Raw genomic sequence first — 18025 nt, forward strand, 5'->3', positions numbered from 1 at the left:
CATTAGGCAGCCTGTACAATATAACGTACTCACATAGGCAGCCTGTATAGTATACTGCACCCCCATACACAGCCAGTAGAGTATAATGCACCTCCATTATACATTTTGTATAGTATAATTCACCCCAATAGGCAGCCAGTACAATATAATGCACCTCCACATGCATGCTGTATAGTATAATGCACCCCCATATTTAGCCAGTACAGTATAATGCACCCCATTAAGCAGTCTCTATAGTATAATGCACCCCCATAGGCAGCAAGTACAATATAATGCACCCCCATATTTAGCCAGTACAGTATAATGCACCCCCATTAGGCAGTCTGTATAGTATAATGCACCCTATTAGGCAGCCTGTATAGCAGAGGTCCCCAACATTTCTGACCTTAGGAGCCACATTCAGCTCTGAGAGAGGGTCGGGAGCCACATCCAGCCTTGAGAGATGGTCGCGAGCCACATTCAGCTCCTGCCCCCCTCACAATAGTGGCAACCAAAGCCCCCATTGCAGGCATAATGGTTAACCAAAGCTTTTCCACAAAAATCACGCCAAAGCAGTATACTAAGATCCAGGGGTTCCCACAATACCCCCATTCAGTATTCTCCTATAAAGCACTTCGAAGACACAGTCACATCCAGCTTCCAACATCTCCTCTGACAGGTGGTATCATCTTGTCTCCAGCGAACCATACTGAAATCATCTCAAAACCCCTAAGACCAGTATATGTGCGTCCAGATCTGCTCTTCTGTGCATGGGCTGCTCACAAAATTCACCATTTTCAGATTTGCTCTTCATACCTGTTTGCTAGAACTGGAGCTAATTCACCAAGCTGACAGACAGCCGCGAGCCACAATTCATGGGACCGCGAGCCACATGTGGCTCCCGAGCTACAGGTTGGGGAATCCTGCTGTATAGTATAATGCACCCCCATTAGGCAGCCTGTATAGTATAATGCACCCCCATTAGGCAGTCTGTATAGTATAATACACCCCCATTATGCAGCCAGTACAATATAATGCACCCCAAGTAGGCAGTCTGTATAGTATAATGCACCCTCATCAGGCAGCCAGCACAATATAACAAACTCCCATAGGCAGCCTGTATAGTATAATGCACCCCCATACGCAGCCAGTAGAGTATAATGCACCTCCATTAGGCAGTTTGTATAGTATAATTCGCCCCCAATAGGCAGCCAGTACAATATAATGCACCCCCACAGGCATGCTGTATAGTATAATGCACCCCCATAGGCAGCCAGTACAGTATAAAGCACCCCATTAAGCAGTCTGTATAGTATAATGCACCCCCATAGGCAGCAAGTACAATATAATGCACCCCATTAAGCAGTCTCTATAGTATAATGCACCCCCATAGGCAGCAAGTACAATATAATGCACCCCCATATTTAGCCAGTACAGTATAATACACCCCCATTAGGCAGTCTGTATAGTGTAATGCACCCTATTAGGCAGCCTGTATAGTATAATGCACCCCCATAGGCAGCCAGTACAGTATAAAGCACCCCCATATTTAGCCAGTACAGTGTAATGCACCCTATTAGGCAGCCTGTATAGTATAATGCACCCCCATTAGGCAACCTGCATAGTATAATGCACCCCCATTAGGCAGTGTGTATAGTATAATACACCCCCATTAGGCAGCCAGTACCAATATAATGCACCCCCATTAGACAGTCTGTGTAGTATAATGCACCCCATTTGGCAGCCTGTATAGTATAATGCATCCCCATTAGGCAGTCTTTATAGTATAATTCACCCCCATTAGGAAGCCAGTACAATATAATGCACACCCACTAGGCAGCCAGTACAATATAATGCACCCCCATTAGGCAGTCTGTATAGTATAATCCACCCCCATTAGGCAGCATGTATCATATAATGCACCCCCATTAGGCAGTCTGTATAGTATAATGCACCCCCATTAGGCAGCCAGTACAATATAATGCACCCTTATTATGTAGCCAGTATAATATAATGCACCCACATTAGGCAGCCGGTACAATATAATGCACCTCCATTAGGCAGCCAGTATAGTATAATGCACCCCATTAGCCGAGTACTGAAATCATCGCGACCCCCTGTCAGTGACGGTGTCGGTGATGTCAGACGTTGACAGGGAGATGATGGGAGAGGGAGTGTGACGCTCCCTCTCTCATCAATACGGTCAGCTGTATAGGCATGTAGCTGGCACAGGACCCCCCACTGCCTCCTCAGGGGCCCCATAGCGGCTGGGTGGCAGAGCAGGGAGATTGTGTCTCCCTGCTCTGCCACAGAATGTAACTCTATGAAACACACTGCGCACGCCAATACAGTTACATAGCATAGCTCCGGGTGTGCCCCCTCAGAGTGTGGGGCCCAGGACCACTGCCTATTCTTCCCCCCAGGTAGCTAGGCTATTGTATAATGATCTTGACAGTGTACGCTTGGAAATCGCATCATTGATCATTTCCAAATAGTGTGGTAAAAGCTCTTCCTCAAATATTTAAAAAATCTCTACTGGGAGGCCATCAGATCCAGGGGTTTTATTGTTTGACATTTCCCCTACCGCTCTCTTAATCTCTTCCAAGGAAATTCGCAATTTTCAAAGTCTCTATCACTTTCGCACAGAGCTGGCATTTTACTCCTGGTTAGGTAGTCTGCTAGTTCGTCTCCCGAGTACCTCATCCTAGATAAATATAAATTAGTATAAAACATGTGCACAGTCTGTAAAATTTCAGGAGTTTGGGTGTTAATCTTCCTCTATCTGGCTTTTAACTGGTGTATAAAAGCATTTTCTCTCACAGCTTGGGCCATTTTGGATAGAAAGCAGAGAGTAGTTTCTTCCTCCTCTTAAAACTGCTGTTTTGAAAACATTCCTTTGTTGTCAGCTTGCACTTGTACTTGCACATTTGAAATAATCTAATTTGTTTTTAGGCCTCTTTCCAAAACCATCTATTCTCTGGGTTATTATCCTGGGTAAACAATGTTTTAGTCTCTCAAACCTTAAGGTACCTTCACACGAAACGACTTTGTAACGATATCGTTAGCGATCCGTGACGTTGCAGCGTCCTCGCTAGCGATATCGTTTAGTTTGACACGCAGCAGCGATCAGGATCCTGCTGTGATGTCGCTGGTCGCTGAATAAAGTCCAGAACTTTATTTGGTCGTCCGATCGCCGTGTATCGTTGTGTTTGAAAGCAAAAGCAACGATACCAGCGATGTTTTACAATGGTAACCAGGGTAAACATCGGGTTACCAAGCGCAGGGCCGCGCTTAGTAACCCGATGTTTACCCTGGTTACCAGCGTAAAAGTAAAAAAAACAAACAGTACATACTCACCTGCGCGTCCCCCAGCGTCTGCTTCCTGACACTTACTGAGCGCCGGCCCTAAAGTGAAAGTGAAAGCACAGCGGTGACGTCACCGCTCTGCTGTTAGGGCCGGAGCTCAGTCAGTGTCAGGAAGCAGACGCTGGGGGACGCGCAGGTGAGCATGTACTGTTTGTTTTTTTTACTTTTACTCTGGTAACCACGGTAAACATCGGGTTACTAAGCGCGGCCCTGCGCTTAGTAACCCGATGTTTACCCTGGTTACCCGGGGACCTCGGCATCGTTGGTCGCTGGAGAGCGGTCTGTGTGACAGCTCTCCAGCGATCAAACAGCGACGCTGCAGCGATCGGCATCGTTGTCGCTATCGCTGCAGCGTCGCTTCGTGTGAAGGTACCTTTAATTTCCAATTCAACACCTCTTTTCCACTATTTATCTTTTACCAGTTTAACTCTGCTCAGTACCACCCTTGACACCTTCCCGGCCTTTGACGTATAGGTATATCATGGTGATTGTACGGGGCACAGGAGCTGTGCCTGTGCGATCACCATCAGGAGCTTGGCTTAAGTTAAAGCTGAAACATGGCTGTCATGCGTAGGAGCAGTGCCAGCACTGCCACGGGCCATTTATCCCCCTAAATTCAATGATCAATATCAATCACAATATTTAAAGGGCTGGGAGAGTTTAGGGGCTCCCTCTTCCTTCCGATCGGTGACCCTGTGACGTCATCGTGAGGGTCCAATTGTTGCCATGGCAGCCCGAGGTCTTCAAGATAACCACTGTGTCAGCCAGCCACAGCAAGTCTGTTAGACCATGCTCAGAGCATGGTCTAAGAGGCTTCTGTCTTTCAGCGCTGATAGGTATAAAGCATTGCAATGCTGGGGCATTGCAATACATTATAACAGCGAGTAAAGAAAAAAAAAGTTAAAGTCCCATAGAGGGACTAATTTAAAAACATTGCAAAAATATTTTAAAAAATATATAATAACAATAATAAAAAAAAAAATTAAAAAATATTATACCAATAAGTACACATATTTAAAGAAAAAAAATATAAACAAAAAAAGTACATATAATTGCTATTGCCATGTCTGGAACGACTGCAACTATAAAACTGTCACACTAGTTAGTCCCTTCAGTGAACATCATAAAAAAATTAAACAAAAAAAGTGGTAAAACACTATGTTTTTTCATCATAACGCCAAATAAAAAGTGGAGTAAAACATGACAAAAAAAGATTGAATGGAAATAAAAATGGTATCGTTGAAAACACCATCTTATCCTGCAAAAGCTGCCATACAGCTCCATTAGCTCAGAAATAAAAAAGTTATAGCTCTCAGGATGTAGCAATGCAAAAATAATTATTTTTTCTATAAAATAGTTTTTATTGTGTAAAAGCGACAATACACAACAAAAGATATAAATGGGGTATTGCTGTAATCGTACTGACCAAATGAATAAACTTGTCTTATCACTTTTACCACACAGTTAGCAGTATAAAAAACAAACAAAAAAACAGTTCCTGAATTGCTGGATCTTGTTAATTTTGTCTCCCAAAAATCAGAATAAAAAGCGATCAAAAAATTTTACCTGCACGAAAATAGTACCGATAAAAATGCCCTGCAAAAAACAAGACCTCACATGACTCTGTCGACAGAAATATGGAAAAATTATAGCTCTCAAAATATGGCGATGCAATTGATTTTGCAATGAAAAGCGTTTCTTACTGTGTAACAGCAGCCAAACATAAAAAATGCATAAATCTGATATCGCTGTAAGAGCATGAGGTTCTTAGTTTACCATTCTGATCAGCCTGTATGAAGCTCTCTGCCAAGCCATGGTGAACCTCTCAGTGGGTCCTAGCTATTATTACCTTAAAAGAGTGGCGTTGTGTGCTAACCACCATCGCAGTGACAATGCACCAGCAGGGAGGGCGGCCTAGTGCCTCACAGTGCACATGCTGAAAAACGGAGTCCCCATGACTCAGCAAGCGTACGGCTGCCTTGTGCCAGTCTTGCTCCTCACAAACTTGATAAAGGCTCTCGGGAGCTGAAACGTTGCTTTAAAAGTTTGTAATCTGCAAGCTGGCACCTATCATCTGCTTTTACTTTAGCCGGTGCTGCCTCATCTTTTGTTTTTTTTTCTGGATAGATGAATGGATGGGTGGATAGATAGATATTTAGATAGACAGATAGTTAGTTAGATAGATGGATAGATAGAAGGATGGATAGATATTAGATAGATAGATTGATAGTGTCACGGGGTACTGGGTAGACTACAGCTGATTACCCGGGCCCCTGCAATATCCCTCAGACTAGGGAAACCCTGTCTGTCCCTCTCCCAGAGTTTACACTGAAGGTGTGCATGTCTGGGCAGCCAGGCCTGACCCTGACTCCTGTTTCAGTACTAAGCTGAAACCTCCACCCGCCACCCAGTGATAAAACCTCACACCAACTCCTACAGAAAGCACAGACAGGGAAAACTAAAAACGCACCACGCTGCAGACACACAGGAAAACACTATAATGTGCACAGGGCAAAACAAATACAAATATAGGAAGGAGAAATATGACGAAGGATAATACACCACCAGATACGATATTTCCTCTCCTAGACCACCACTCCAGACCGAGATCACCAGGCACAAGACACAAGCTATAATCGGCGACACCCAAAGTTCAGCAGAACTATTTAAAGGCAGTGGGCGAGACCCAGCCTCCAATCCGAGTACCAGCTAGATTAACCCCCGAAGCAACCTAGATGAAATCTAGCCGGCGCCACTGAGCGCATAGTGGACAAATGCGGAATTACCGCTGTCTGTGGGATGCCCTAGTGTGAATAGCATCTGACATGACAGTACCCTGCCTTCTACGAGGGACCCCAGGGCCCTCACGACTTATATGACCCGGCTTGTCCGGATGGCGGTGGTGAAACATACTGACCAGCCGGTCCACATGAATGTCCGAGGCTGATACCCAAGACCTCTCCTCCGGCCCATAACCACGCCAGTGTACCAGGTACTGTAATGTGCGGCGCACTACTCGAGAGTCAACCACCTTGGAGACTTAAAATTCCAAATTGCCATCCACCAAAACTGGAGATGGCGTCAGCATCGTGTCCACGGAACCCACCACCTTTTTTAACAACGATCTGTGGAACACGTTGTGTATCTTATAAACCGTAGGAAGCTCCAATCGGTAGGCTACTGGGTTAATGATGGCGGCGACCCTAAATGGACCAATAAACCTTGGACCTAATTTCAGGGATGGTATTTTGAGTTTGATGTTTTTTGTGGACAACCACACCCAGTCACCCACACTCAGGTCTGGACCTGGCACACGTCTACTGTCAGCCACACGTTTGTACCTAGCACCCAAACTCAGCAAGCGCTGTTTAACTCTCCTCCAGACAGATGACAGTTCTGCTCCTAGCTGGTCTTCCTCCGGGACGCCAGCAGAGCCCCCCTGACGCAGAGTAGAAAATTGAGGATGATGCCCGTAAACACAAAAGAACGGGGACTCCCCAGATGATTCCTGGCGGTGATTATTTATCGCAAACTCCGCCAAAGGAAGGAACTTCGACCACTCCTCCTGATTGTCAGAAACAAAGCAGCGTAAATACTGCTCTAAATTCTGGTTCATACGCTCGGTCTGACTATTTGACTGAGGATGAAACGCCGAAGAATGTGATAACTTGATCCCCAGCCGTGAGCAAAATGCTTTCCAAAATACTGTGTACCTCTATCAGACACGATGTCAGACGGAACCCCGTGAAGTCTGACCACCTCCTGTACAAATACCTGAGTACCTGAGCCAGAGTGTTAGCGTTAGGCAACGAAGGTAAGGACACAAAGTGAGATATTTTTGAGAACCGATCAACAACCACCAAGATGACTGTGTTCCCAGCTGAAGAGGGCAAATCTGTAATAAAATCCATGGAGATCTCCGTCCTTGGCCTACTGGGTACCCCTAGCGGATGTAAAGTGCCAGCAGGACGGGAGCGAGGCGTCTTAGCCCTAGCACACGTGGTACAAGCTGACACGTACGAGACCACGTCCTGTCGGATTTTGGGCCACCAAAACCGACGTGACACCAACTCCAAGGTACCCCTAACCCCTGGATGGCCAGTCAGGACAGCATCATGATGCTCACCCAACACCTCGGCAATCTCAGCCTCAACCTCTGTCGTGAGAGCCGAGACCACTACACCTTTTTGGAGGATGGGTACCGGATCTTCCCGAGGCTCTCCCCCCAGAAAACACCTGGATAAAGCATCCGCTTTAGTGTTCTTAGACCCCGGTCGGTAAGTAACAAAAAAGTTAAACCGTGTGAAAAACAATGCCCAGCAAGCCTGCCTGGGGGACAGACGCTTGGCTGACTCCAGATAAATCAGGTTTTTATGGTCGGTGATAACTGTAACCTGGTGGACCGACCCCTCCAAGAAGTGTCGCCATTCCTCAAAAGCCAACTTGATAGCCAAAAATTCCCTGTTGCCGATATCGTAGTTACGTTCGGCGGGCGACAGCTTCTTGGAAAAATAGGCACATGGACGCAACTCGCCCAAAGATGAGCCTTGTGACAGCACCACCCCCACTCCAACCTCAGACGCATCGACTTCCACGGTAAATGGTTTCGATACGTCCGGCTGCACCAGAATGGGGGCCGAAGCAAAACTGTTCTTAAGAAATTCGAATGCACGCACAGCAGCCTCAGGCCAGGCGGAGAAATTGGTACCCTTTTTCGTCATGTCAGTAAACGGTTTAGCAAAAGTAGAAAAATCTTTGATAAACTTCCTATAGTAGTTAGAAAATCCAAGGAACCGCGGAAGCGCTTGAAGGTTATCAGGCCGTTCCCAACTCAGCACCGCTTGCACCTTAGCGGCGTCCATTTTAAACCCGGAAGCAGACACAATATAACCCAAGAAAGGCAACTCCTGAACCGAAAATACACATTTTTCAAGTTTAGCATAGAGCTTATTCTCTCTGAGAAGCTGTAACACCTGCCTGACATGCTCTAAATGAGTATCACGGTCGCATGAATAAATGAGAATGTCATCTAAGTACACAATAATGAATTTCCCCAAAACATGCAAGAACACATCATTTATGAAATGCTGAAATACTGCAGGCGCATTTGTCAACCCAAATGGCATCACCAAATTTTCAAAATGACCCTCAGGAGTATTAAAAGCCGTCTTCCACTCATCACCTTGACGGACTCTTATGAGGTTGTACGCCCCCCTGAGGTCAAGCTTGGAGAACCACTTAGCACCAGCCACCTGGTTGAACAAATCTGGTATAAGTGGCATAGGGTATGGATCACGAACCGTATCTGGTTTAACTCCCTGAAATCCAAATACGGGCGTAGTCCGCCATCTTTCTTTTTAACGAAGAAGAACCCCACTGCCACAGGCGAGGACGAAGGCCTGGTGTGCCCTTTGCTCAAACTCTCAGCAATGTAGTCCTTTAAAGCTTGCCTCTCAGGACCAGAGATGTTAAACATCCTAGCTTTAGGCAATTTGGCCCCAGGTTTAAACCTGATAGTACAGTCATAGGGGCGATGTGGTGGCAATTCTGAGCAACCCTTCTCTGAGAACACATCTGCGAAATCCAGCAGTGACTCAGGAATGCTAGGAGTCACGGCGGACACACATGTGGCCAGGCAATTCTCCTGGCAAGATCCGCTCCACTGGATTATGTCCTGAGTTTTCCAGTCAATCACCGGGTAATGCAAAGATAACCATGGTAAACCCAAAACCATTTGTGCAGGAAGATTACTGAGCACCCTACATGTAACCTGCTCGAACTGTAGTACCCCAATATGGAGTTTCAATTCAGCCACAAACTCAGTAATTTCCCCCTGTGGGAGAGGAGCAGCATTGATGGTGACCACCCGGATAGGATGAGGCAGTTTTTCGACCGTGAACCCGGCCGTGCGCGCAAACTCCTCATCAATGAGATTAGTGGCCGAACCACTATCCACAAAACAGTGATAGGCAGCTCTCTGCCAGCGACCATAACCCTGGCAGGGAGCATACATTGAGAGACCACAATGGAAGATATGCATAAACTCAGATTAGTCTCCTCCACACCCTCTGAGCTTAGTAGTTTTCCGCCGATGTGCTTTTTTTTAGGTAACAGAGGACAAGCATTTACATAATGCCCATCTTTACCACAGCAAAAACAGGCTCCCTGCTTCCTGAGTGAGGGGATACGAGGATGTGACACCCCTGCGATTTGCATAGGCTCCGTGGGCTCACCTGCAGCAACCTCACGGGCACCGACAACCTCCCCCATAGGTGGCGTCTCTAGCGCCCCCTGATGCAAACGGCGATCAATGCGGACAACAAGACTCATGGCAGACTCTAGAGAAGCAGGAGTCTCATACATCAGAAGGGCTTGTTTAACCCTTCTCGAAACCCCATGAACAAATTGACTCCGCAGCGCCGGGTCATTCCACCATGTCCACCGCCTAGCGGCAAAATTGAGAACAGTAATCCTCCGCCATTCGCTCCCCCTGGTGGAGAGCGCAAATTTTAGATTCTGCTAAAGCCAATCTGTCAGGATCATCATAAATGAGTCCAAGAGCAGAAAAAAACTCCACTGAGTTAAATGCAGCTGAATCAGATGGTAAAGAAAACGCCCAAGCTTGGGGGTCTCTGTTCAGCAATGACAACACCAGGCCCACACGCTGAGCCTCATTACCCGAGGAAATCGGGCGCATATACGAAAATACAATTTGCAAGCTTCATGAAAGACAACAAATTTACTGCGTTCCCCAGCAAACCTCTCAGGCAAGGGGATCTTTGGCTCTGCAACTCTACCTGCATTTTCAGCTTGCACATTAGATACTACAAGACCCTGCTGCTGGACTGCTCCTTTCAACTCAGTGACCTGTAAGGACAGCGCCTCCAGCTGGTGGGTTATGGAAGTCATGGGATCCATGGAATACAAAATTTTGTGGCCGATTATAATGTCACGGGGGTACAGCTGATTACCCGGGCCCCTGCAATATCCCTCAGACTAGGGAAACCCTGTCTGTCCCTCTCCAAGAGTTTACACTGAAGGTGTGCATGTCTGGGCCGCCAGGCCTGACCCTGACTCCTGTTTCCGTACTAAGCTGAAACCTCCACCCGCCACCCGCCACCCAGTGATAAAACCTCACACCAACCCCTACAGAAAGCACAGACAGGGAAAACTAAAAACGCACCACGCTGCAGACACACAGGAAAACACTATAATGTGCACAGGGCAAAACAAATACAAATACAGGAAGGAGAAATATGATGAAGGTACTACACCACCAGATACGATATTTCCTCTCCTAGACCACCACTCCAGACCGAGATCACCAAGCACAAGACACAAGCTATAATCGGCGACACCCAAAGTTCAGCAGAACTATTTAAAGGCAGTGGGTGAGACCCAGACTCCAATCCGAGTACCAGCTAGATTAACCCCCGAACAACCTAGATGAAATCTAACCGGCGCCACTGAGCGCATAGTGGACAAATGCGGAATTACCGCTGTCTGTCAGACGCCCTAGTGTGAATAGCGTCCGACATGACAGATAGATAGATCTATATATAATAGATAGATGATAGATAGATAAATAGATAGATAGATAGATAGATAGATAGATAGATAGATAGATAGAAGGATGGATAGATATTAGATAGATAGATAGATGATAAATAGATAGATAGATAGATAGATAGATAGATATTAGATATATAGATAAATCTATATATAATAGATAGATGATAGATAGATAGATAGATAGATAGATAGATAGATAGATAGATAGAAGGATGGATAGATAGATCTATATATAATAGATAGATAGATCTATATATAATAGATAGATAGATAGATAGATAGATAGATAGATAGATCTATATATAATAGATATATAGAATAGATAGATAGATGATAGATAGATAGATAGATAGATAGATAGATAGATGATAGATAGATAGAAGGATGGATAGATAGATAGATAGATAGATAGATAGATAGATAGATCTATATATAATAGATGATAGATAGAAGGATGGATAGATAGATATATCTGTATTATTAAGTACACTACTGAGCCTTGTTCTATTTTTTTTATACTGTATCCACATTTATCTACTTGTGTGTTTGTGCCTAATATTTCTCTGTTTTCTATATTATTTTATGTACTCTTTTCACAATTCATTCAGGAGTTTTTTGTATGTGGGACATGTATAACCCTATGTAAATACCGGGTGGCCAGAGACGCATATTTTTAATACTGTAGTATATTTCCATACTCATCTTCATTTTGTCACTTACAACGTAAGTGCACAATCATGTGACGTAACCTGTTTTACCTTCTCTCCTATTGGAAGTGTCTTCATTTCTTATCAGAGAATTTCCCCCACAGGGGAGCAGATAAATAATTCATGCTACTAGCTCTTTGTTGTGCGTCCCTGAACTGCACACAGAGCTCGGAGGCTGACAGCTGTGTCAGGACAAGCACCAAAGATCTGACATGACAAGTGACTAACAAGTTTCTTTCACTCCATAGTGAATGAAAACAATGGCGCAAAGTACAAAAAACAAAATCCAACCTAAAATGCTACACGTTCTTTATGGTCGTCTCGAAGTGTGCGTGTCTGCAGTAAGCCTATTTCCCACCCATAACCTCTGGTCATTTGCTGTACTGCCCACCTCTTTTATTCTCCTCACTAGTCTGGCCATTTACGCCTGTCCACGGATCAATATGAACAATTCTTGAAGAAATACGATGTCTCTATGGCAACCAAGCCACAAATTCTCAGTGGAAGGCAATGAGACCAGTTCTGAATTCTCCAGAGGTTTTCAGAGTTATAAGGAACAGTGTTTTAAAATTCAGGGATGGACACACAGGGAAGACTGAGCAATTCATTGTTTACTGCCAATGTAATGATACCATATTTGAAGAATCCTATTCTCAACCTGGATCCCTATCATCAATTATATTCAAAGCACAAGTCTGCCTCATATATCTCTGGTAAGAGAGTATGCGATGTGTCCGACAGAATATAATATTAAGAGAAAAAGGAACAAAGTATTTGATCTACTAGCGATCTTGGAGAATTGTTGCCATCTGCATTTCGTTAATGAAGTGCAATCTAGGAAACTGACTTGTATAATTACTAGTCGATCATTTTTAAATGTTGCTGATTAGTGGGCTTATACAATTTTGATCAAAACTATAAAATAAGTAGCTTACATTTTTTATGCTTGTAGCTTTAGTGGAGTTCATGTATTCATCGATTGCAGAGTGCCGATGAATAGTCTTTGTATATCACAGAAAGATTATAGTGAACAAGAGTTTCCAGGAACGCTCGTTTCACCATAGTCTTGGAGAGAAAACCAGTTGCTGATCACCCAATAAATAAGCAAAATGCTCTTTCATCAGGTTTTGTACTGCACAAAGGATCACAATGGCAGCCTGAGTGCACTGAACGATCTACTGTCTTACAGATCATTTGCTGTACGCCATTGAGAATGTTCTGGCTGTCTGAAAAGGTTAATAAACAGTCACCGATCTGTAAATATTTTCAGATTGAAGGTCATTTATGCCGAAAACCGGTTAGGCTGGGGTACACTACCGTATTTTGTTTGATTTGAAAAAAGTCCCATTATGCTAATTACACTCTGATCAGACTCTGATCAGAATTTGATCAGCGTGTGAACACAGTGTGACCCGATGTTCTCGGATTTGTATAAGATGGAAAAAAATCTTAATTTTCTCTGTTCTATAAGTCCTTAAAAATCGGACTGCACTTGGATGTCATCTGAGTGCAGTGTGATTTTTTTGACAGACCCGTTAACTTGCATGGCCGAGTGTGACCTGATTTATGGATGCAAATCAAGAATGCTGCAATTTCTTCCTCAGACAGACTTGGTCCAAAGAAAAAATCATCCCCATAGATTAACATTGGTTCGAGTGCGATCCGATATTTTAACAAATCATACTCAGACCGAAAATACGACCGTCTGCACGAGCCCTTAATTTAATTGGGCTTTAGTCATTTCAGGGTCACTGAAATGTATAGATATTACATTTTCAGGACATATAAAGAAAAGATAAATTCATCAAATATGTAACTTTATATGTGATATAATAATAATCCAATGAAAGAGATATGCTATAGGACTTAGTATTGCACAGGTGATAATTGCATAACCTGGAAAGGCAAGAAATCCATCACCTGTGCAATAGTAAGGAAATCCTGAATACATGACCTGTTGGTGGCTCTTGAGGACTGGAGTTGGGGAGCACTACTATAGGTTTTCTAAAAAAAAATCAATAATGAGTGATTTCTGAAATTGGCATGAAAGGAGCATAGACAACCCAAACCGTGAGTGCTTGAACCCAAATGGTAATTAACAAATGAATTCCTTATGATATGCAGAATAATTAAATGTTAGTAATTAAATTACTAGATGTATTACCATATATATCTAGTAATTTAATTATTCTGTGTATCATAGGGAATTAATTTGTTAATTACCATTTGGGTTCTAGCACTCACAGCTGGTTCTTCATGCTCCTTTCATGCCGATTTCAGAGATCACTCATTATTGATTTTCAGAAAACCTATAGCATATCTATTATGTATATATATATATATATATATATATATATATATATATATATGTATACACCAAAGATATGACTGATGTCGGTGCTTGCATTTGGTCCAATGGGTTCTCATAGTGCAGTCCCAATTGTTCGTTTGATCACTTTGAGATGCGCAAAGCAATGCCCGCGGCACTACATGGAGAATGCACACGTCTAATAACTATATAACCTGATGCTTGGGTACTTAAAAATGCTTAAAAAAGAAGGGGACGTGTTGATCGTGGCACCGTTTGATGCCGATGATGAGCAAACTGCATCATAAATGTGCGGAAACATGGCTGTGTATAGTAGCAGGCTGCACAAAGATGAAATCTCAGCCCTTTTCCTTGGGGACCGGTCAGGTGACTACCGTCAGCTGCCCCCTGTCAACACAGCTACAAGACTTTGAAATTTCTTAACTAAGCTGACAGACAGCGGAGGGGATGAATCACGGATTTGAGATCACACAGATGCGAGATATTAGGTGCAATTAAACATGGTGAAAAATAAATTGCAATGACAGGGCACCAAATAATGAAATACTTGCCGCTACACAACGATACAAAACCATTCAAACACTATAGTATTTAGGAAGACATATTTTTTTGTGCACTGAAAAGATAAAAATGGTAAAATGTGACAAGAAATGTGTATAGGTCAGACTTCAGATTAATGAAAGCTCCGTATGGCCAGTATGCTTATGTCAGCCTCTCTAAAATCAGCTCTTTACTCAGACACGCTCGGCGAGCATACGCTCAGAGGTTGGACCCTGCACATATATTTAAAAAAGACTTCAGTCTAAAACTAATTATAATGAAGTGGTCGTGTCAGCTTTCTTTTAAAGTCATAAAGCCTTTGGCCAATCTGAGTCGTGAGTTCTTGATGAAAGAGCAAAATGAATAAGCTCTGTGCTGCTTGACCATTAGAGGTGATTACTAATTTGCTGCAGTAGCTGCTAAAAAGGTATTAGACTGATGCATTTTATGAGGAAGGATAATTAATAGCATATTTTGTCCAATTCTTACTTACCTGGACTATCTGGGTCCTCCAGTCCACTCTTGTCCATGATGGATTCTGGCTCTTGGAAGTTTACTACTTTTTCATTTTTTGCTGAAGCATCAGGGACTAGAAATAAAAAGGAGCCGATGTTACGTCTGAAAACAAAATACATTCAATAAAAAGGCAATCTAATCATAAGTGGCTAAATGATGCATAAAAGCGTCAAGTATTTTACGCCTTCATTGAGCCTCCATTTAAACGATTCAACTTCCTTCATGTAAAACACCGTGCATCCTTGCATATTTGTCAATCAGACATAAGTGGCTATAGAACGGGGCTGGGGGGGAGAGGTCGCTAAGGTTGGCTAGTTCCAACTCTTAATGTAGAGTGTGAGCCTATAAACATAATAAGACTAACGCACGCCATACAAATTATGTGGCTGTCAGCTGGCTCTCCATTGACAGGAGTGATCATTTAGTTGAATGGTCTTGTGGTTCTGAGAGAGCCACCACTAGACATATCTCTGGGAGAACAAAAGGATCAGCGGTCCAAAATCGAACATGCCACAACTTTTACTCCCCCGAAAATCTGTTTTCTGAGGCCTCCATTAATGACTTGAGCCATTAGAGTGTCAGTCAAACCCTTTGATATCAGAGAGTTCAGCCGAAATTAGTCCAATGTGTATGGGGGACTTTAGGCTCCTTTCAAATTTCTATTATGACAGCAGGAAAGATATATATCTTTGTGCCAGTAGCTTGCAATTTGTTACCATCTTTTCAGTTAGCCATTAAAAGGTATCAACCACTGAGGGCTCTCAAATCTAAATATTTTATCATGACAGCATACACACACATCTGGATAGATAGGATTTTCCTTTATTTTATAAGCATCTTTACATAGTGGTTTTGCAGCCCATAAAGGTAGTCCTCAGCCTCAGCCAAAATGTCCCCTAGGTCTTTTCTTCTACAAGCACCAAAGGTATCATTTTAATTTTGTGATAAGACCACACAAACATGCCCAATCTGATATACAACGCTTCTGACTAGAGACTGGTGGATCAGGCAAAATTAAAACGTTCTTGTTTGCGTATATTTTTCTAGGAAATTCAATTCTCAGAGAAATTATTCTAAACAAATGTAATGTCCCTTACTATAACAAATGTAACATTTAAAACATGAAAACATTCTCATCCTCACCTTATTGCTCACCTCCCCTAATTTCCGATCCTCAGGGATTTTAGCCCTCACAGCAGGAATCAAAAGATACAACAAGGACCAAAAGAGTGAGTGAGGAGCAAAGGAGCAGAGAGATGAGTGGTAAAGCGAATATAAGATTTTTTTTTTAAAGTTTTTACCTTTTGAAGGAATTTTAATGTACAAAAGCCAGCAGCCAGCTGCCACTATTTTTTGCTGAATACACGCAAAAATGATTTACAATAAATCTGGATTTTCGCGAATTCAGGTTTTTGTAAAATTAAAGTAGAATTAAATTACACTCTGATATATTCAAACATCTCTAGTCCTGGCCTTTGCCCATGAGCAATGCATTAGAGTAGACAAGTCAAGATGATTATTTCAGTTTAAAAAGTTACTGAGAAATTGTGATTCATTTACTTTTTCAACCCTTTTCAGTACTAATTTTGTTAAAGAGTATTCCCCACTTAAACAGTTATAGTATATTTTCAGAATACTCACATGTAAGAAATGTCTTTTTGTCATGATCCCCAGCTCCCATAATTTTTGCAGGTTGAAAGGATTTATCACCTTGCTGAAAGACACTTCTGCCAACCCCAATCCTTGGAGGCTCTATCATGCAGCTTACAGGTCATAAAGGAAGTGTTTTCATCTAATTAGCTAATGGCATACTGGTAGTATATGGTGTTGCTTATATACTGCCCCTATTGGACAAACAATCAGTAGATTTAGTTTCCAGTACATCTCTACGTTGATGAAACCAAATTATACACCTTTACTCAAGGCCAGACTGGCCATCTGGCAAATGACAAAAAGGCCTGTCTGGTCGTGGACTGCCTTGTCTGCTATGTTGTGTTAGGTGTCGAGTTCCCACCTCTGCACAGGGGGAATCTCAAACCATTTCCACTGCGGTCTCCCATTCTTCTCCAGCCGCAGTGGAGTCTGCTCAGTGGAGACGTTGGTCCCAGCGTCTTGCTCAGTCTCACTCTGTGCATAGGGTTACTGCTTCTTTTCCAGCTTCTGCCATTGAAGCCAGTGCTGGGCAGTGGCGAGCAGATGCTTTTGGGACTAAGTCCTGCTTTTCCTCTTCTGAGCATGCCCAGGGCAAGATCTCCCATTGGAGATCGAGGGACACATGCTCAGATACTGCAGCAGATCCCATTGGTCCTCCAGGAAGGTCCTGAAGGTGCTCAACTTCTGTGGCAGCTTCCTATTGGTCCTTCTGGGAAGGTCCTGTACATGCTGCAGCTATAAAAGGTTTGCATGACCGCACGGCCATGCACTAGTGTAAATTTGTATATGTGTGTGTTGATGAGTGCAAGTCGTCCTTAAATATCCCATCCCTATTGAATGACTGCTCACGTAAGGTGGATGATTGATATCTAGCACCCGACTTAGACATCAGCACGTAACACACAAAACAGGGTCTATTGCTGTTACCGCCAGTGCGGCACCGTGCGCTTTCACAGCACTTTCCTGACCCAAGCCTGGGTGGTTAGTGGCGTCCGCCAGTGCAGCACCGCACGCACTCTCGTGCATCTTTATTAATATTGACACCCCAGTTGCGGTGTCGAGCGCAAGAGGTCCATATGAACTCAAATCCTGTGTCTTGGGATTGAGTTCTGGGACTCCTTGCTTGCGCTCTTGGTGCGGTACCGCGGCCCTGTGATGCAACAGGGTTTGCTTCCTCCACACAGGGTGAAGTTAACCCGTGTGTGTATTCACATTGTACCGCCATATAGTCCATCATTACTTAGCAGCAGGTTCCATCTCTGCACGGTGGACCCCGGGCTGCGAACGCACCTTACTCTATCTTGCTAATTATTTGCTGCGTTCCGCTAGATCTAACATGTTGTTAACAGAATTGGTGTTCTCA

The 18025-nt window shown here is 43.5% G+C and overlaps 1 protein-coding gene across 2 annotated transcripts in view; it reads right to left on the reverse strand.

Annotated features, from left to right (window-relative positions):
* Positions 1–18025, reverse strand: part of WDR72 (WD repeat domain 72) — a 563678-nt gene that overhangs the window by 31510 nt on the left and 514143 nt on the right. For both annotated transcript variants that reach the window (XM_077263771.1, XM_077263769.1), the window contains exon 20: positions 14987–15082. In XM_077263771.1, coding sequence (XP_077119886.1) covers positions 14987–15082 — 96 coding nt within the window. The remainder of the gene's footprint in view (positions 1–14986; positions 15083–18025) is intronic.

The sequence above is a fragment of the Ranitomeya variabilis genome, chromosome 5 (genome assembly GCF_051348905.1).
Source record: "Ranitomeya variabilis isolate aRanVar5 chromosome 5, aRanVar5.hap1, whole genome shotgun sequence".
Lineage (NCBI taxonomy): Eukaryota > Metazoa > Chordata > Amphibia > Anura > Dendrobatidae > Ranitomeya > Ranitomeya variabilis.